This window comes from Palaemon carinicauda, chromosome 1, assembly GCF_036898095.1.
Source record: "Palaemon carinicauda isolate YSFRI2023 chromosome 1, ASM3689809v2, whole genome shotgun sequence".
NCBI lineage: Eukaryota > Metazoa > Arthropoda > Malacostraca > Decapoda > Palaemonidae > Palaemon > Palaemon carinicauda.
The window spans coordinates 213,917,308-213,939,396 of record NC_090725.1 but is presented as its reverse complement, the minus strand read 5'-3'; the positions used below and the strand labels follow the sequence as shown (position 1 = coordinate 213,939,396).

General features: G+C 41.8%; 1 protein-coding gene across 2 annotated transcripts in view; it reads right to left on the bottom strand.

Annotated features, from left to right (window-relative positions):
• Positions 1-12,518: 12,518 nt before the first annotated feature.
• LOC137653977 (uncharacterized) overlaps positions 12,519-22,089 on the bottom strand; it is a 161,931-nt gene continuing 152,360 nt past the window's right edge. The window contains exons 9-10 of one of the 2 annotated variants that reach the window (XM_068387618.1): positions 14,739-15,008; positions 12,519-14,592 (exon numbers count right to left, since the gene is read on the bottom strand). In XM_068387618.1, coding sequence (XP_068243719.1) covers positions 13,383-14,592; positions 14,739-15,008 — 1,480 coding nt within the window. In that variant the 3' untranslated portion in view covers positions 12,519-13,382. The remainder of the gene's footprint in view (positions 14,593-14,738; positions 15,009-22,089) is intronic. The other variant, XM_068387612.1, reaches the window with a different exon arrangement.

The following is a 22,089-nucleotide window of genomic DNA, read 5'->3' as shown; positions in this document are numbered from 1 at the left end:
TTATCCTAAAATAGAAATATGTAAAAAAATCTTCATTATTTTGTAAATTACATTTATATCAGGGGCCATATCTAAAGGTAATTTTTTGAGTACTTAGAAATTTTGTAAAAAAATAAATATATTTAATATATAATATGATATTTATGCAGGTAAAAATATACCAAAATATCACAAATTCTATAGGGAACAAGAATATATATAGATAGGGCAACTTACGCTTCGGATATGTCCACAAAATGGCCGCCAACCACACTGACTCAGACTCCCTAATCTGCCACTTGAAATGTAGGAAGGGTATGTCAATTTCAAGGTGTTATTTACTAATCTAATTATTATTGGATATGCATAAAAATTGTATGGTGGGTTGCTGGATAATTGTCGATTATTTTACGAGTATAAAATTAAAATTCTGACCCAAAAAAAATTTTTTGAAGGGAAATAAAATCGAAAAAAAAAATGTAAAACAATATAATATTTTAGCTAAAAAAATTTGATGATATTCAATCAAAAAAGAAGTAAACAAAATTTTCCGACAAATAAACATCTAGAGGAATCATTACTCTGTGATAGTTCCTTAGTACGTAGTAATTTTGAAAGAATTGGGAAAAAACGAAAAAATGGCAATCACCGGAAAATCGAACACATACCTATATATACGCCATATCTGGCTAAAAAAAAAGATAGGCATGGGTAGCCAGATCATCTAGAAACACTTTCCAACACTATAAAAATATAAGTTTTGCGACACTACTTGCCAATTCCTTACGGTAACATGACTAAGCAAAAAAATGCAAAACAAATAAAAAGGGGCACTCGCGGAAAAATGGCTTACATTCTAATATACGGCATTTCAGAAAAAAAAAAATTCAGCCACGTGCTAGGCAAACCATCAAGGCACATTTTCCGACAAATAAACATCTAAATGAATCATTACTCTGTGATAGTTCCTTAGTACGTAGTAATTTTGAAAGAAATGGGAAAAAACGAAAAAATGGCAATCACAGGAAAATCGAACACATACTTATATATACGCCATATCTGGCTAAAAAAAAATAGGCATGGGTAGCCAGATCATCTAGAAACACTTTCCAACACTATAAAAATATAAGTTTTGCGACACTACTTGCCAATTCCTTACGGTAACATGACTAAGCAAAAAAATGCAAAACAAATAAAAAGGGGCACTCGCGGAAAAATGCCCAACATTCTAATATACGGCATCTCATATAAAAAAAAGACATGCACGTGTTAGCCCAACCATCAAGGCACACTTTCTAACACATAAACATGAAAAAAATAATCAATAATATACGGAAATTCCTTACTACGTAGTAAATTTTTACAAATATTGAAAAAAAAAACAAATTGGCAACCGCAGTTAAATACCCAATATACCAATAACTACGTCGTATCTGACAAAAACAAAATCACGCAAGGGTAGCCAGATCATCTAGACACACTTTCCAACACTAAAAAAAACAAAAGTTTTACGACACTATTTGGCAATATCTTACGGAAAAATGACTTGGCAAAAAAATGAAAAAAAATGAAAAAGGGGCACTCGCGGTAAAATGCCCGACATTCTAATATACGGCATCTCAGATAAAAAAAAAGACATGCACGTGTTAGCCCAACCATCAAGGCACACTTTCTAACACATAAACATGAAAAAAAAATGAATAATATACGGCAATTCCTTACTACGTAGTAATTTTTACAAATATTGAAAAAAAACAAATTGGTAACCGCAGTTAAATACCCAATATACCAATAACTATGTCGTATCTGACAAAAACAAAGTCACGCATGGGTAGCCAGATCATCTAGACACACTTTCCAACACTAAACAAGCAAAAGTTTTACGACACTATTTGGCAATATCTTACGGAAAAATGACTTGGCAAAAAAATGAAAAAAAATAAAAAAGGGGCACTCGCGGTAAAATGGTCCTCGTGGTGATGAACGACATTTTAACTAAAAAAAAAATCATGCACATGGTAGCCAAACAATCCACCAAGACTTTCCACAACTGATAACCTATACAAGTTGCACCATTCTACGACAATTTCATAATACGTAATAACTTTGATAATTATGCAAATTACCTTAGAAGGCTAAACTCGGTCGCGCTCGACCCCGACGCGTCTCAGAAATCGGGGAAGGAGTACAGCTACAGCAATGCACATCTGGACACTACTAGAGCGTGTAGGGGAGACACCTCCTGCAGGTCGATCACCCACAGATTCAGTCACGGGGGTGAGTCACGTGAGAAAAACCTGTTTTTTTTTGACGCTCGGGGTCGCGAACGACCCACCGTACCTATCCAGGGTTAACTATTCATGAACAACGATATAATCTACTATTGATTAGCCTATAAGATTTTGTAAAAGGGTAATAGTCTCCACATTAAATGGGAAACTTTTTTGGCACGAAGCAAAATCTAGCCATTTGTCTATAAAATCTCAGAAACTGCAAAAATAAGTTGTCTCGGTGAACATTTAAGAGAACTTAAAACAAAAAGAAAAACTACGGGCCAACCAAGGGAAAGGCCCGTGCCAACAACAAGTGTTGGCTTTAATACCCCAACAACAAAAAGAAGAAAAAATTTACTTCAACTTATTGGGATATCTCACAAAAATAAGTTTCCTTATACTTTAATGGCTCTCTAGACAAGGAACTTATTTAGAAGATTTACATTTGTGAATTTAGTAACCAAGAAAAATGCACAAGGTAATATTCCAGATGAGCCAGGTTCACCGAGAACTATTGAGAAAATATTCTTTATTAGGTAAATATATGGTAGGCTACTTTAATTACTAGTCAAATACATGAACCATATATATTTTCCTAATCATTATCTTGTGTTTTATCCATTTCTGACCATGAATATTGTAACAAACCATCAGTTTATGAATTTTCAGAAAATTTATTTCCTTTACACCCCCCAATAAAATATAACGGCAATTATGGGGGATCCCAGTGGGAAACTAGGGTTTTGGATGGGAAACACCAAGAATGAGTGATTTACTGCAATATTAATGGTCCAAGAGGCATAATAAACTAAAGACAACCTTTTGGAAAAATATATATTCATAAAAGTAGCGTGAAATTAAAGTACTGTATCCTAATTACTTATTATTCATATCAGTACCTCAAATACTCCACCGTGGCTCGATTCACTGGCAAATAAATATCATCTCATTGTTCCTCTGTTCTGCAAACACCAGCTATATAGGTAATTATTTTGATGCTATGTTTTTGAGTTTCAGATGAGCAACAATAGCTACATACTGAATGGAGCTTGTTTTAACAAATACCAAAATAGATGAAATTGCTTTGAATTTGGAGATAGATTGAATTCCCCTGTGGAAGATATTTTACAATAGCAGTCATGCTGGAACTGAAGCAGAGGGTTAAAAAGTGATTAAAAAATCAACTGACGATTACGTCATACAAAACCTGAACATCTGCCAAAAGAGAATGCAAACAACACATGCACAGTAAGTTCAGTAGGCCACAAATGAAAACAACTGAATTAAGCAATTAAATGGTGATCTCATTTTAGTCAATTGATGCAGGGTTTTTGGGCTCAAGCCATGGCGTCCTGATGGAAGGTTCCTGTTTGGTAGCTTCCTTGGGTATAAGACTACTAAGATATTCCCAGAGAATTTAACCACAGGTTATCACAGAATTCTAACTTCTGGAGCGAGTATCTCAAAGGTTTCCCTTTAAGACATCGTAAAACAACAGGGGACACGCATGTCTGAACGTGCCACATAGCTATCTCCACCCCGAACAGAGTTAATGCTTCGGTGTGTAAGGACTGAGAATAGCTGGGAGCCGTTCCACAGCTAATCTCACTCGTGGCTACTACTGATACTCGAGACGTAAACAAACGGACGCCATTGCTCTAATGACGTCACGCGCGTCTTTATCCTTTGTTTAGTAGCTGCCCTCCTTAGACGGATTTTCCCTTGTGTTAACTTTATCGCTTTGCATCTTCGCTATGTCGTTACCTTCAGCCTCGCCTTCTTCTGGAAAGTTGAGTACAAGGTTCCAGTATTGTTTAATTAAGCTCTGGCCGTAAAGTAAATATTATTTTGCGAAATAATTGATGTTTTGTGGCAGAGCTGTGCCTCTACCGGACCCGCCATTTTATGGCGTCGTTGTTGTTTTGCATGTCTTATTTAGTTAGCCACAACAACGCTTCCGGCATTATATACTAATCGAATACATTAGTTTATTTAGTCTTCATAGCTAGGAACTTTTATATCGTGTTTAGACGCTTTTTATCGGTCATCGATTGACCTCATACCAGTCGGCTACTATAGCCCCCAGGCCAGGAGCCTACATACAAGTGTTCATGCATGATTTATTAGTGATCCTAGACTAAGTTATGAAGATAGTGGCATTATTATTTTACAATACTTTTGACTAGTGATGCAAATGTTTTCGCCTTCAGGGACCATATAGGGGATAGGCTAGTCAGTGATTCTTTCTAGCCTAACCTAACCTTAGGACCCCTATATGCTTCCTTCATCCCCTGCCTTGGCATTCCCTCTATTTAGCCTTGATCCCTTTTCTGAGTAAAGGGATTAATTGTCTAATAGAGTATATATATATCGCCTCTCAGTCCTCCCTAAAGGAATGAACCCCCTTTAGGATTGCGTCTGAGAGTGAGGTTAGGCTAGCCTACCTCTATGGCTAGGATAGTCTATGACTTTCCTGCGATAGCGATATGTCTTCTTCCTTGCCTAGTTCAGGACTTTTAGCCCTGCTCTAGGTCGGGTTAGGAAGGTTTCTCTGTTCCATGCTGAAACTGTACTCTTGCACCGTTTTAGCCGATCAGCCTGATCTTAGGTTAGGGAGTGTCCTCCCTTCCCTTAGTGGCCGCTCTGGTACAGAAACCCTTCCTGGGAAGACCTCTCTCTTCTCCCTCCCCACCTATCTCTTGTATAGCCTAGCCTATGCTTAGGTTAGTTTATACTCATCTGTCCCCTGTCCTACAAATCCTCCTTAGGGTGGATGAGTAGGGCTACCCGAGCTTCCCTGTGCTGTCCGCTCTGGTACATATACCTTCATAGTGTCCTATAAGGTTAGTTACTAGTGTAGTTCTGCATAGGGGAGTCTCCCCCCCCCCCTTTTGGGTGTTCCCTAGTCCTCCCTTGGGCTACCTGCTCCCGGTCCCTAGTGACCCCTGCTTATGGATGCTAGAGCCTGTCTCTATCATGGGTACACCCTCTCAGGGAGGGGGAGGGATGTCTGGAACCCTGACGGTACTTCCTGCATCCTTTCCCCCCTCCCCCTGTCTCTCTATCTATCCGGGTGCCGGTCTCTTGCCGCCTCTACTGTCGGCAATACCTGCCTCCCTCTTGGTGACTTCCCTACCCTTGCCGCCAGCCCCCCGTGTACCGAGGGACTGCCGGCTGCCGCCGGCTACTACCGGCGGCTCTCCTACTCCTATCTAATCGTCCGCTTGCCGGTCGATCTCCGGAGTGCCGGCATATACTGCCGGCAACCCGATACTACCTGTACCATCCTTACCCCAGTCACCAACCTGGCATCCTCCGGCTGCCGGAGCCGCCGCTCCCTGCCGGCGTGCCGCCGTTGTGCCGGCGGCCGCCATCCTGGTATCTAACTGACTTTGAAAATTGTCTGTTCTAGTGCTAGAATCTATGCTGGAGCGAGCTCCGGCATGCCGGCGGCTTGCCGGATGCCCCGGAGGCGTCAAGAATACTTGCACCCCCTCACTGTAGCTATCATAAGACTAAGATAGCCCTACATAGCAAATAGATAAGCTGCTTTGCTTTTAAGATCAGTACCTAGTACTGCTCTATTAGTGATCATGCTGTCTCTTTGCATTCTTCTAATTCCAGCATGCTATGTGCATTTTAGCACGGCTGGTTGCCAGAAGCAGTTACCTTTAATGAGGCCTTCTGGCCCTTAACTGGGAACCGAATGAATTCGATCCCAACCTTGTCCTTGGCTTTCCATGGAGTTCCAATATAATGGGATTCCTAGGAAACTATATCCAATGATCTCGGTCATTTGGATTATCCCAGGACCAAGCTTATGGTAACCAGCCGGGCGAGATGCATGGAGCGTGTTCTCCTTTACTGTTTCATTCTCTATGCATCACACCTTCTTTAAGTTAAAATTAATGATTAATATTAACTTAGTTTAAGAGCCATTCCTATGACTCCCCCATACTCATTTTCTCTTTCTTCCACAGGAGGAGCAGATGAAGTGTGACTTCGCCTTCTGCGCTGTGAAACGCCCGCAGTTTTACGGGCATACGGCTTGCAGGACTCACGCCCCTTGTGCAGACAAGAAAGGGGATTTGAAGTTCTGGAATCCACTGGATTGTACGGTCTGCCAGGCCTACCTAGTTGAGGCCTTCCATAACCCTCCCTCAGCGGAGGTTAGAGACATTGCTCGTGAAAAGCTGCGCAAGTGGGTGCGTGGCTTTCAGAGAAATGCTACTGGACCGTACCTGGCCACCGAAGAACTGAGGTCCCTGTTGTTCCCTAAGGCCTCCCCTGACTCAGTGGTTCCAAAAGAAGCAATCCCCACTGTCCAAATTACGGTGGAACCTGATGTGGTCATGGCTCAGTCCATGCACGAGTGTCGTTTAGATTCCGAGGATGATGAACAGATCTCAGACGTCTCGGAAGACACGGAGAAGACGCTTATGGCTCAAGGAGCCGAAGAGGACGAAGACAAGGTGGAATACACCGAGTCGGAGCTTGGAGCTGCTCCCTCGTCCATCCCTCCGCCTACTCCTACACCGACGGAAATGTCCATTCCGTCTACCTCCTCGACCCCGGATCCTTCCTCTTCTACCCAAGAACTGATCCAGCTGATTAGAGCTGTCATGGACGACAGACTGAAGGAGAACCAGGAGTCCATCAGGTCAATGATTGGATCCAGAGAACCGAAGAAGATTTCGGTCAAGGATCTCCCAGCTTGCTCTCATGCCAACCCGTGGAGGTATGCAGAGCATATGGTTATTGCGACCGGCAGGATCTTTGTTAGTGACAAGATCGGCACGGTCCCGTTGGAAGATGTGGAGTTCTTCCCAAGCTTCGAGGCCTACCCGGACTGTTACGTCCGGCTTCGTTCCGAACCTGCCTCGAAGGAGGAGACCGAACCTAAAGAAGAGATAGTGTTCGATCTCGCAAAGGCCCAGGCTATGCTAGCCTCCGCATTTAAGAGCAGGGGCTTTACCTGCTCTAAGCTTCCTGCCTTGAGCAAGAAGCATCCTACATATGTCGCACCTGACACTGCGGTTCTTCCTTTCTTGGAAAAGGCCTTAGCTGCATGCCTTAAAGCGGCGGAAGAAGGAAAACCCTGCCCTGCACTGGAGGAGTGCAGACCCTTCTCCATCGTGACACCCCCTGACACTAGACAATGGAAAGATGTTCAACATACTTTCGTCGTGGGTAGGCTCGATCCTGACGTCGCCGGACGTCAGTTTAATGAAGACCTCCCTAAGCTCAATGATCACCTCCTTCGCCGGGAACAAGACACGAAGGAGAGGCTTGCGGCATCTCTTTCTCATCAAGTCCAACTTGAAGTTATGGCCTGTGACACAAGAGTACCTGATCACTACATGGTACTAGCCAAATCCCACTTACTTACAGTAATGAAGGACTTGTACCATTTCATAAAGGCTCGTAGAGCCTGTCGTGAATTCGTGTTTGTCGGTGCCACCGTGAAACACGAACTCCGGAGGCTGATTTCCTCCAACATCTGGGGAAAGCACCTGTTTCCTTCTGACCTTGTCAAGGAAATAACTGACAGAGCCGCCACGGAGAATAGGAACCTTCTCCACAAGTGGGGCATGTCCAGAAAAAGGAAAACCTCTCAGGACGATGGACCTCAGCCTAAGAGGAAACCTCAGAAGCCAAAACCCCAGCAACGTCAACAACGACGTCAGTTTCCGGGACCCGCTACCTCCCAAGTGGTTGCCCAACCACAGCAGACCTTTCAATTGGTCCCCCAACCGGTGTTGTCACAGTCACCGGTCTTCACCCCTGCCTTTGAGCAGCCATCCACTACCTTTCATGCCAGAGGTAGAGGCTCGTCCAGGGGTGCAAGCAGAGACGCCTCTCGTCGTCCCTCCAGAGGTAGAGGAGGAAAGGGAGCTAGCGGCCGAGGCAACAAGTCCTCGGGACACCAGAAGCAATGAAGTGCTTCCGGTGGGAGGAAGACTCCGCCAATTCCAGGATCGTTGGACCTTCGATCCCTGGGCACACAGCATCATCAAGAACGGTCTAGGCTGGAGTTGGGTGCAACCACCCCCAATCTTCCAGCGGTTCTTTCAACAATCGACCCCCATTCTGGAAGAATATGTTCTAGACCTCTTGAACAAGAAGGTGATAAGGAAGGTAAAGTCCACCAGGTTCCAAGGGAGACTGTTTTGCGTTCCCAAGAAGGACTCAGACAAGCTCAGAGTCATTCTGGACTTATCCCCCCTCAACAAGTTCATAGAGAACAACAAATTCAAGATGCTGACGCTTCAACAAATAAGGACCCTTCTGCCTCAAGGTTCCTACACGGTCTCTATAGACCTGGCGGATGCCTATTGGCACATTCCAATGAACCATCATGCTTCCTCCTACCTAGGATTTCGACTCCAAAGAAAAAGCTACGCCTTCCGGGCCATGCCATTCGGCCTCAATGTGGCCCCTCGGATCTTCACAAAGCTGGCGGATGCCATAGTACAACAGCTCCGCCTAAGAAACGTCCAGGTGATGGCCTACCTCGACGACTGGCTAGTCTGGGCTCCATCGCCCGAAGAGTGTGCAAAGTCTTGCGCCGAAGTTACCCAGTACCTAGAACACCTGGGATTCAAGATCAACGAGAAGAAATCTCGCCTCTCTCCAGCTCAGAAGTTTCAGTGGCTGGGAATCCACTGGAATCTTCAGTCACACCGCCTTTCCATCCCCCAGAAGAAAAGGAAGGAAATAGCAGGGTCTGTCAAGCGACTACTGAAATCCAAACGCATTTCAAGACGACAGCAGGAACGAGTTCTAGGCTCTCTACAATTCGCCTCAGTGACAAACCCAGTGCTTCGTGCACAGCTAAAGGATGCCGCGGGAGTCTGGAGACGATCGGCATCCATCGCTCGAAGAGACCTCAAGAGACGGCTTCCAAACAGACTTCGACGCCTCCTAAAGCCGTGGTCGGAAGCAAAGGCCCTGAAAAGGTCCATTCCTCTCCAACACCCTCCTCCATCACTCAACATCCACACGGATGCCTCACTGGAGGGCTGGGGAGGTCACTCCCACCTGAAACAAGCTCAAGGGACCTGGTCTCCACTATTCAAGACGTTCCACATAAACATCTTGGAGGCCATGGCGGTCCTTCTTACTCTGAAGAAGTTATCCCCGCCGCCCTCGATCCACATCCGTCTAACCCTAGACAACTCGGTGGTAGTTCGTTGTCTCAATCGCCAAGGCTCAAGATCGCCCCAGATAAATCAGGTGCTTCTCCCAATCTTCCGTCTGGCGGAGAAGAAGAAGTGGCACCTGTCTGCAGTTCACCTACAAGGATTCCGCAACGTGACGGCGGATGCTCTATCTCGGACAAACCCGATAGAGTCGGAATGGTCTCTAGACGCAAGATCATTCTCCTTCATCTCTCATCAAGTCCCAGAACTTCAGATAGATCTCTTTGCAACGAGCGACAACAATCAACTTCCTCTGTACATAGCCCCGTACGAGGACCCCAAAGCAGAAGCGGTGGACGCCATGTCACTGGACTGGAACAGATGGTCCAAGATATACCTGTTCCCTCCCACCAACCTTCTGTTGAAAGTCCTCTCCAAACTGAGAACCTTCAAAGGGACAGCGGCCCTAGTGGCTCCCAAGTGGCCCCGGAGCAACTGGTACCCCCTGGTCCTGGAGCTGCAGCCCAAGCTGATCCCTCTCCCGGGCCCAGTTCTCTCTCAACAAGTACAGAAGTCGACTGTCTTCGCTTCATCATCGAAAATCAAGGACCTTCATCTCATGATTTTCTCTCCCTTGCCGCAAAGAAGAGGTTTGGGATCTCGAAGAAAAGTCTAGACTTCCTAGAGGAATACAAGACCGAATCCACGAGACGGCAATATGAATCATCCTGGAGGAAATGGGTCTCCTTTGTTAAAGCAAAAAATCCTAAAGAAATCACCATTGATTTCTGTATGTCCTTCTTCATTCACCTTCATGGACAAGGATTAGCAGCCAATACGATTTCAACCTGCAAATCGGCTTTGACTAGACCAATTCTATATGCTTTCCAAATTGATCTGTCCAACGACATCTTTAACAAACTGCCAAAAGCATGTGCTCGCCTACGCCCAGCACCCCCTCCGAAACCGATCTCCTGGTCACTAGACAAGGTGCTCCATTTCGCCTCCAACTTGGACAATGATTCATGCCCCCTCAAGGATCTGACTCAGAAAGTTATATTTTTATTTGCTCTCGCCTCGGGAGCTCGAGTCAGCGAAATAGTGGCATTATCAAGAGAAGAGGGACACATCCTGTTTGCTGATTCAGGAGAAGTGACCCTCTCCCCTGATCCGACGTTTCTCGCCAAAAATGAATTACCCACCAAAAGATGGGGCCCTTGGAGAATATGCCCCCTGAAGGAGGATGTCTCTCTATGTCCAGTAGAGAGTCTCAAGGTCTATCTTCGCAGAACTTCGAACTTTGGTGGAGGCCAACTCTTCAAAGGAGAAACATCGGGCAGCGACCTGTCACTGAAACAACTAAGAGCGAAAATCACCTACTTCATTCGCAGAGCGGATCCGAACAGTACACCCGCTGGTCATGATCCTAGAAAAGTGGCATCTTCTCTGAACTTCTTTCAGAGCATGGACTTTGAGAGCCTTAAAAACTTTACGGGCTGGAAGTCCTCGCGAGTTTTCTTTAAACATTATGCGAAACAAGTGCACGAAATCAAACATTTTGTGGTAGCCGCAGGTAGTGTTATGAAACCTGCACCTAACTCTGCGTAGAACAGTGAGTTACTTGGGACTCTAACTCTTCGGGTGCCTATGTTGACCCTCGAGTGATTCATAGTGATGTCTAAAAACACTTAGTGCTTTTATAACTGTTCTTATCCCAGGTGAAATGTCATAGTGTCACACAAGTGCCGCATGCCTTGAGCATGATGTGTTGTTTAAAGACTTGCGTTCCTCGAGAACGAGTACCTACTAATCCTGAAATTCCTTTTCAGATTCAAGAGCAAGCCTTTATTTCTATGTACATTATTATTACTGTAAATGAACTTTACTTTTGCTGTAAATTATTTAATTTCTGCACTGTGAAATAAAATTTCTATTTTATTACTTATGCGTCTCTTTCAGCTCCTACTTACTATGAAATACATACTGTCATAGTTTTATTTATTCCTCCTTTCTTATGGTCATGAAGAATTTAAGATGTCTAATCCTAAATTATATTCACCTTGTCTCAGTAAGGTTCCTACACGAATACTTACTTCTGATAATCAGGAGATGAACTCTATACACAGTGCCCAACCACCACTGGCCTACTTCAGAATGTTCCTATACAAATATCAAACATTCTGCTTCATCTCTAAGTTCTTAAAAGTTCTTCTGTCAAGATGAATAGCCCTTCAATACCACTTTGACGTCGGCATAGCCCATGGGAACTTCCTACCAATGGGGGGCAGGATACTTCGTTCCTATGGTTCTTACCTAAGATTACTTTGCTGTTTTGTCAATGCCTAGGCACTTAACTCTGGGGGAAAATCTACCACGATACATTGATTCTCTGGTACTCTTCCATCAGGACGCCATGGCTTGAGCCCAAAAAACGGATTTTGAGCGAAGCGAAAAATCTATTTTTGGGTGAGATAGCCATGGCGTCCTGATGGACCCTCCCTACTACTTCGTTCAGTTTGTTCCCACCCTACACAATTGTATCATGGTGATGGGCAGCAACTGGCGCCAGGATAAAGACGCGCGTGACGTCATTAGAGCAATGGCGTCCGTTTGTTTACGTCTCGAGTATCAGTAGTAGCCACGAGTGAGATTAGCTGTGGAACGGCTCCCAGCTATTCTCAGTCCTTACACACCGAAGCATTAACTCTGTTCGGGGTGGAGATAGCTATGTGGCACGTTCAGACATGCGTGTCCCCTGTTGTTTTACGATGTCTTAAAGGGAAACCTTTGAGATACTCGCTCCAGAAGTTAGAATTCTGTGATAACCTGTGGTTAAATTCTCTGGGAATATCTTAGTAGTCTTATACCCAAGGAAGCTACCAAACAGGAACCTTCCATCAGGACGCCATGGCTATCTCACCCAAAAATAGATTTTTCGCTTCGCTCAAAATCCGTTTATTATGCAGCAGTTATCCTTAGTTATACTCCGAAGAATGCAAAATAGCCGGCACTCATCCATTACTTTTAGGGAATACCAGTTTCACTAGAAATTAAAGTATTATATATTAACCCTTTATTAAATATTCTCACCATATAAGAAAGGTTGGATACGACTAGGCCTACTTACTACCTTTCCTGGCTCGCCATTAGCCAAGATAACACAAGAGGAAGGAAATGGAACCACTAGGCAAAACATTCCTCACTATGTTCCTCAATACCCATAAAAACAACATTGTGCTCATAGTGCCTGCTAGCTGTCATAGGTACTGTTTACCTTACACAAAGCCAGGAAAAATTTGACTCACTGTCATTCATTAGCTCAAAATGCACTACCAATGTTTGTTTTGTATCGTGGGGGGAAATAAAGACGTCTTATTAGTCATCAGTGATGAAAAGTAGTGGTTAATATGCTGTGTAATCTATTATTTGCCATCAGCCACCAGATTGCTTGGTGGTTCACAGAGAGGGATGGCCATTTATTTACACAGGGAGAGAACAGGAAATTTTCCTTTTTGGGTAAATGTTGTGAAAGCTTAGAGTAGAAGCAATATGAACATTAGGGGAATTTCATAAAAGTAGTAGGGGCCATAAAATCCCAAAAGTCAAGAGATTTCAAGATTTTTGGTTTACTTATTCTAGGGAAGGGAGCTGAAGTCTGAGTTACCTGTAAGGAATTGACAGATTTGCACTGTACAGTAAACCAGTATTTCCATTGCCAATTTAATTATGTGTATTCTTTTAGACAATAGGTACTTAGCAGTATTGTATCTTAATCAATTTTGAAAATTACTTTCTTTCAATGAGAAATTCATTAGATTTTGCAGTCGGGTATAGGATAACTGGGTCCAAAACTAAAGCTTTTTGAATAAATGTGTAGTAGATCCTTGTTCTTCACTTCATTTGACGAAAAAATTACTGGCTTTCACTGATGTCAGGGGTAGTTGCTTTGATGAATCATATCACAGTAGCCTATTGCGCCAGGATTGGATTAACTGTTTTGATTCCTTTCCTTGAATTTTGATGGAGTTGGATTATTTGGAATTGCTTTATTAATTTTTCTATTGTGTTTTTTGCCTGCTTTTGCTTTTGTACCCTGAAAAGTTTTCATGTTGAGACTACTTATTTTTTCAAGGGCCACTCTTCCATCATGGGTTAAGTGTTTATGAATCGTGTCTTCTCTGCCAACTGCATTAACCTTTCCTGGGTTGTTATCTAGTTTAAATGCTTCTGAATTTCTATTTTCAATTTCATTTGAAAAACTTAGTTGATTATTCAGGTTTCCAAGCCCATCATTCTCAGTATAGGTTAGAATTATGCGACTTGTGTTTTCTTGGCCATGTATATTAGTCATCACAGTGTGGTTTTCTGATTCACATATTTTTTTCTTCTTCCTATTTTCTTTTTCATCACCAACAAGTAATTGGTGATTATTTAGCTTTACAGATCTTTTTCTCCCAACATGAGTTAAGTTCTTGGAGCTGGTGCTTTCTTCATTAAGCATTTCACCCAGGAAAATTTGGTTTCTTGATTCACTTTTGATTATCTCATTGTTAACATTAACATCAGAAGTAAACTGCTTATCATTGGTCTTTTTAAGTCGATTTCTTCCTGAATAGGTTTTTTTACTTCTGTTTTCTTTGTCTAGTATAGTAGCCATCATAATACTATTTTCTGACTTGCTTCCTATATCTTTATTTTCCATTTCATAATCTGAATTAGGTATCATTTCTAACGGAGAATCAAGGGAATTTAGTGAAATGGAATTTACATTGCCTGCTAAGGGTCTCCCAACTGGAGAAACAACATCGGACTCTTTCAAAAACTGTTTTATGAAAGTTGTAGAAAATTCTTTTATATTGATAATTGTTTGATAGCCTTCTTTTAAACTAGGCCTCTTCCTTGTAATGGCCCCTTGTTGCTCATCCTCGTTTGAGAAACTTCTTCCATGCTTTTCTACTGTAAATATGTCAATTGTAATTTCTAGGCAAAGAACAAAAGATCCTATTACATATCCTGCTCCTAATATTGCAAATGAACTTGAAAAGTCTGAAAGACTTAAATTACGACGAGATTCCGTATTTGAAGGTTGGCTTGAGTATCCCTGGTACATCTGGTGTCGATGAAGAATGTAGTGTGAAGTAAGTTCATTTCTCTCCCACTTCATCACCAGACCAAAGGAAACCAATCTTTTTATATATCTGAAACATGGAATACAAATAACCAGCTTAAACATGTGAATATTTGTTAAAAATGTGCTATAGCATAGAAAAATCGGTCTCAGGGTTCATTTATAAAGTAGGCATGTAATTTCCAGCAGAATAATCTAAGGAACATTTTGACTTACTTATCAATGACATGCTTCCAAGGTGCTCCCTTTTGAAATGCCCAGACTTCATATGATGCTCCAAACTTTTCCTGAACAAAGTAAATGTCTTCAAGCAACCACTTAGAAGTTATGAATGTTAAGGAAAATGTTGTCCCCACGTAGACTGCTTTATCATGGATGACCTGTTCCTTAATGTAAGTTTCATTTGGATGAAAAATAATACGCTTACTCAAAATGGCATCATTCAAGAAGTTTGGAAGAAAATTGTCTTGGTCTGTAGCATACATTCTGAAAATCAAGAAAGTTCAGAGACAATTATATATTTCAACACTGTTCTGTAAAGTTGTATGCATAAAACTAAGTGGACATCCATATTTATTTCTGTGAAACTATCTAGATGTTCTTATTGTTTCTCTCTCAAAGCTTGGCTTAATACTGAACTTTACTATAAAACCAATGATTTTCCTGTTTTCTTTCTTTTCAATATTCTTAGTCCTCTAATAAGTATTGTGGTAAACTTGCAGTTAAAAGCAATAACATCAGCGTGGGTAAGCTGGAAGATCCTTTATATTTTCAGTTTTCTCATCATCCTCTTGTTGGATTGACTAATCATGGGGATAGGGGTAGGGGGCTGGGGGATTACATATAGCCCACTTGTTTGCCAAAAATTTCATTTTCTATCTTTTACTTAAGAAAAGATTAGATGATAATAAGCTGCATAAATTTAGTAACACAAAAAGATTCCAAGATATTAGATTACATAAATTTAGTAACTCATACTTCATATGAGTTATCATTCAAAAGCAATTTCACTAATAGGCTTTTGTTGACATGCATTTCCATGTCAAAGTAAGGAATTATTCAACTCATTTACATATATATATATATATATATATATATAGATATATATATATATATATATATATATGTATATATATATATATATATATATATATATATATATATATCTATATATATATATGTATATATATATATATATATATATATATATATATATATATATATATATATATCTATATATATATATATATATGTATATATATATATATATATATATATATATATATATATATATATATATATATATATATGTGTGTATATATATATATATATATATATATATATATATTGACATACATATATATATATAGATATATATATATATAGATATATATATATATATATATATATATATATAGACATATTATATATAGATATACATTGGAACCTCTACATACGATTGTTCCAACATCCGAAGTAAAATTCAATCAAATTTCCGTCTCGACACCCGAACTGCTGCGCCAGCATTTGACGTAGATCTTGTTTACGCTGGTAGACGGCAGCATGTCGGAAGGACCCCATTGAGTGTTGAGTCGGTCAGTTTTCTGTTCTCATGCACATCGTGTGGTTGTCCTCTGTTCAGTCTGTTATTAGCAGTGCTTATTATCTTCCTTTTCTCAAGTTTCATTTTTGATTTTACGTATAATCATGGGTCCTAACAAGCTTAGTTTCGGTACAGGTATTAGTAGTGGTAAGAAGAGGAAGAAGGCAATGCTTTCATTAGAATTGAAGCAAGAAATTACAGAAAAACATGAGCGCGGGTGTGAGTGATCTGGCTAAACAATATTATTATTATTATTATTATTACTAGCCAAGCTACAACCCTAGTTGGAAAAGCAAGATGCTATAAGCCCAAGGGCCCCAACAGGGAAAAATAGCCCAGTGAGGAAAGGAAATAAGGAAATAAATAAATGATGAGAATAAATTAACAATATATCATTCTAAAAACAGTAACAGCGTCAAAACAGATATGTCCTATATAAACTATTAACAACGTCAAAAACAGATTTTTGGGCTCAAGCCATGACGTCCTGATGGAAGGTTCCTTTAGTAGCTTCCTAAGGGTATATATGACTACAGTGATATTCCCAGAGAATCAAACCAAAGGTTTCAAAGAATTTTAACTTCTGGCGCGAGTACCCTTAAGATTTACTCTCAAGGATATCGTATATAATCAGGGGACGTATTCTTGACACGCCACATAGCAATCTGCACCCCGAATAGCCTTTACGCTTCGAGGGGGATACGTGGCAGAATTAGAAGGGTAGCCGCATTAGAGGTTACCCTGGTTCCCCTACTACTATCGTATCACAACCGTGCCAATTCCCTCTGGCGGTCATTCCTTGTAGCGTTGAGCATGGTGCTGCAGATACAGTAGTTCGGGAGGGAAACTTAAGATCTTTTCATAGAAAAGAAGGGTGGGTCCATCAGGACGTCATGGCCATCTCACCCAAAAATAGATTTTTCGCTTCGCTCAAAATCCGTTTTTTGGGCTCAAACCATGATGGAAGCATACCGGAGAATTAATGTATCTGTGGATTTTCATCAGTGCCTTAACCTTGGGACAATATTTCTACGGCAAAAAGGGCCAATTGAGACAAATGACGTTACTGTTATCTGTCATTATCACTAAGCATAACAATGTTAGTGCTTCCTGCCCCCTGCAGGGAAGAGTCCTTTTAGACATTAGAAAAGGGGCCTCAAGGTAGCATATATTGTATGAACAAACATAAGTATACACTGAGAATACAAACGGTCTCAAGGTTTGTATATATTGCCGAACCAATATCAGTGTCCCCATCCGTTGTTTGTAAGCATACAATGATATGAGAAATACTTACATGAGTAAGTCAAGGAACTCTGGCATCTTAATCATGCAATTGTCGGGCGAATTAGGACGCAACTGCATTTTAAGACATTTATTTCTAATATATGACTACATGCTAAATGAATGTAGCATGATAAGGAAATTATTCAAGAGACATATACAGAAATTAATGTTCCCTTTTTTGAAAGGGGAAGAAATGATGAGTGCCACTCTCAGACTGAAGAAAAGCTCTTTCAATAAGACTTCTCTTTATAATTTCTGTACATGATAACAACACTGTGTACTATGTACACACGGCACTAGTGTTATCCGTATAATTTCACACCTGAGATTCTGAACAGATTTGGTGTTACCTTGGCAACACTTATTCAAAGGGAGGTCACACAAAAAATGCTGACCCCTTCTCCTTTTAATTGGTAGTCCCAATCAATTTACTGTTCATCGCAAAACTAGACGACAGGGTCCAAAATACCACCTGCCGCCACCACATAATGCTTCAATCCATAGACTTGCTTATCATAGTGTCTGTAAGACACTCTGGACAACCTCCGACCAGTAAATGAGCGAAGAGGCTCAAGTCCACAAACTGAAAAGTTCAGTGATGAAGCAATTTTTCTCGGATCACTATCTGCAGGAGTACTGTCAGGATCCGCTCCGCGAATAAGGTAGGTGAGCTTCACCCTCAGTTGTAGGGATAGTTTGATCCAGAGGTTTCTCCTGTAAAGAGCTGTTTCTCCTGAAGTCTGAAGTTCTACGAAGATAGACCTTAGGCACTCTAGCAGACCTAGAGAGACATCTTCCTTCAGTGGGCAGATTCTCCAGGAATCCCACCTCTTAGTGGGTAGCTCGTCCTTAGTGAGAAAGGTTGGATCAGGAAAGAGATGCAGTTCTCCACTTAATGTGGCCCTCATCCCCAGATAGGGTCCCTATTTCACTAACTCTAGCCCCAGAGGCTATAGCGAACAGAAAAATAACCTTTTGGGTTAGATCCTTGAGGGAACCATCCTCATTGTTCACAGGTGAGGCATAATGTAGGACCTTATCCAAAGACCATGAGATGGGCTTTGGTGGTGCTGCAGGCCTAAGCCTGCACATGTCTTCGGAATCTTATTAAAGATTTCATTTGTCAGATCCACTTAAAGGGCATATAGAAGAGGTCTAGTCGAGGCTGACTTGCACATAGATATTGGTCCATGGATCCAAAGATCCAATCAAGTGACCTCTCTCGCAAAGCCGGCCATACTCTTGGTGTTTACTCAAGGGTTCATATGGGGACAGGGCCGAGGAACCAATCTTCTCATAGTATCCAAGGATGCACTGCCTCCTTTCTCAAAGGCCATCGTGCTGTTGGCCGCCAGACCTTGATTATAGGGGTGGACAGAGAAGGACAGGCAGAAGATCATGAGATTCCTTTCGGTCCTTTTGCTTTACAAAGCAACTTACTTTTCCCAAGAAGACTCGTATTGTCTTCTAGTTGACTAGACTTGTATTCTTCTAGGAATTCTATTTTGCCTTTTGAGATCCCGAGTCTTTTTCCTAACCGTTATGGCAAGGAGTTCATAAGATGAAGGGATCAGGTGCTCTGTGATAAATCGAAGGCAGAAAACTTCTGAACCTCCTGGATAATCCTAGGTGCAGAACTAGGACCAGCCTCAGCCTCAGTTCCTTCATTACAGGGAACAGGGTGCTCTTGGGCTACCTGGGAGCCAACAGAGCCCCTCTTTCCTGGAAGGGTCTCAGCATGTAGAGGGCCTTCCGCAGGAGATTGGATGGGCTGAACAGGAATTCCTAAGTCCATCCCTTCTATTCTAGAGAAATGATGTCTGTTATCTCCACTAGAGGATCCTCGTATTGGGCTATATATCGAGATAGTATTTTGATGACGCTCGTGACGAAGAGATCGATCTGCAGCTCGGGGACTTGTTCCCATCTGGGAGGGAATGGGTCTGCGTCCGTGGACCATTCCAACTTTATTGGCTTGAGCCCGAGAAGAGCATCCGCTGTCACCTTGCGGATCATTTATACAACAGCTGCTGATAGGTGCCATTCCCTTAAGGAAGGGATGGCTAACATTCCCTAATGAAATGAGACGTCCCTTATCCTCGACAGTTTCAACGCCTCATTATCGCTTCGATGCCCCAGATCAGCCTGAGGAGGTTTGATCTGCGTGGAGAGAGTTTGTACACCCATTACCCATTACAGGGCTAACATGGCCTACGGGCCTGTGGCCTTTGGTCATTGTAGGGTAAGCGAAGAAGGAATGACCATCATTGGTCCTATTAGATCTCTTCGAGCGTTTGATGCGTATCTTCTCCAGCCTTTTAACGCATCTTACAGCTGTGCTCATAGCACTGGGTCTCTGTCATTATCGTGAACTGGAGAGACTTCAAAACTCCTCCCTGTTAGCGTCTTGGAATCCTGACTGATTACCAAAGTCTCTTGACCGACCTTGCGATCTCCTTTTACATCTCCAAGGGAAAGGAGAGTTAGGGTGACCACAGGTTTCAATGATTTTTTAAAAACATTGAAGCCCCTGAGCTGGAGAGAATCGAGACTTCCTGAAGTTATCTTGCATCCCCGATGTTCCGGGGGCCGGATCATCTCCATTGATGCTCATAGACAGCAGTTTCAGGTGCTGCCCACCCCAGCCTGTCGTCCAGGTCCATTGTTGCCTGAACTCTTTCTAGGCTTGGTTTCGCTTGACTGTGTCTGCCAGTTCCGTGAAGATCCTAGGACTGAATCTAGTCCGACGAGAATCTTGTCTAGGATATATGTTATCATCTGTAACTTGGATCCTAGGTAGGAGGGGAGGGGGTGACTGACTGGAAGTTGCCGATAGACATCTTTCAGGTCTGGCCAGACTGCAAACACCCCTTACTGAATAAGGTACCTTATGTTCAGAAGGATTAACATTCTGAACTTGCTGTTTTATTGGAACTTGTTGAGTGGTGCCAAGTCCAGAATGACTCAGAGTTTTCCTGAGTCCTCCACGTGAACACCAAACAGCCTTCCCTGGAAATTGATGGACTCTACTTTCCTTACCACTAGTATGCTCTAGAGCTCTAAGGTATACTCTTCCAGGGAGGATTTGGAATGTAGGAAGAGTTGAGGAAAGGATGGTGGAGGTATGTCCAATTCCATTTTAGTCTCATCTTGGTTAGGCCTTGAACCCAAGGATCGAAGGTCCAGCGATCCGGAAGAAACCTCCCTCCTACCAGAAGCGTCTGTTTGCTTTGCATGATCAGAAGGTGTACATATCTAACCGTTTGTGGAACAACGGTCATTTTAACTGTGGGATGCTGTTTAACATCCCAAGGAGAACTAAGAAACTTTTCCGTCCTCCTTTTAGGTCATACCTGACCGTTTGCCTATATCAGCTTCTCAGTGTTTCACTGTAATAGAAGATTCCTTTCTATTGTATAAAGCTCACCCAAAAATAGATTTTTCGCTTCGCTCAAAATCCGTTATGTCATATATAAACAATAAAAAGACTCATGTCAGCCTGGTCAACATAAAAACATTTGCTCCAACTTTGAACTTTTGAAGTTCTACTGATTCAACTACCCGATTAGGAAGATCATTCCACAACTTGGGAACAGCTGGAATAAAACTTTTAGAATACTGTGTAGTATTGAGCCTCATGATGGAGAAGGCCTGGCTATTAGAATTAACTGCATGCCTAGTATTACAAACAGGATAAAATTGTCCAGGGAGATCTGAATGTAAAGGATGGTCAGACTTATGAAAAATCTTATGCAGCATGCATAATGAACTAATTGAACGACGGTGCCAAAGATTAATATCTAGATCAGGAATAAGAAATTTAATAGACCGTAAGTTTCTGTCCAACAAATTAAGATGAGAATCAGCAGCTGAACAACAGACAGGAGAACAATACTCAAAACAAGGTAGAATGAAAGAATTAAAACACTTCTTCAGAATAGATTGATCACCGAAAATCTTGTAAGACTTTCTCAATAAGCCAATTTTTTTGTGCAATTGAAGAAGACACAAACCTAATTTGTTTCTCAAAAGTAAATTTGCTGTCGAGAATCACACCAGAAATTTTAAGTCATACAAATTTAAAGAAACATCAATACTGAGATCCGGATGTTGAGAAGCCACCGTCCTTGACCTACTTACAATCATATTTTGAGTTTTGTTAGGATTCAACTTCATACCCATAATTTGCACCATGCACTAATTTTAGCTAAATCTCTATTAAGGGATTCACCAACCCCAGATCTACATTCAGGGGATGGAATTGATGCAAAGAGAGTAGCATCATCTGCATATGCAAGAAGCTTGTTTTCTAGGCCAAACCACATGTCAGGTGTATATAGTATGAAAAGTAATGGGCCAAGAACACTACCCTGTGGAACACCGGATATCATATTCCTATACTCACTATGGTGCCCATCAACAACAACTCTTTGAGATCTATTACTTAAAAAATCAATAATAATGCTAAAAAAATGACTCTCCCACTCCCAACTGTTTCAGTTTGAAAACAAGGGCCTCATGATTAACACAGTCAAAGGCAGCACTAAAATCAAGGCCAATCATACGAAATTCCAGACCACAATCAAGGGATTTCTGTACAGCACTGGAGATTGTAAGAAGGGCATCACATGCTCCAAGGCCTTTACGAAAACCAAATTGCAAACTAGGGAGTAGATG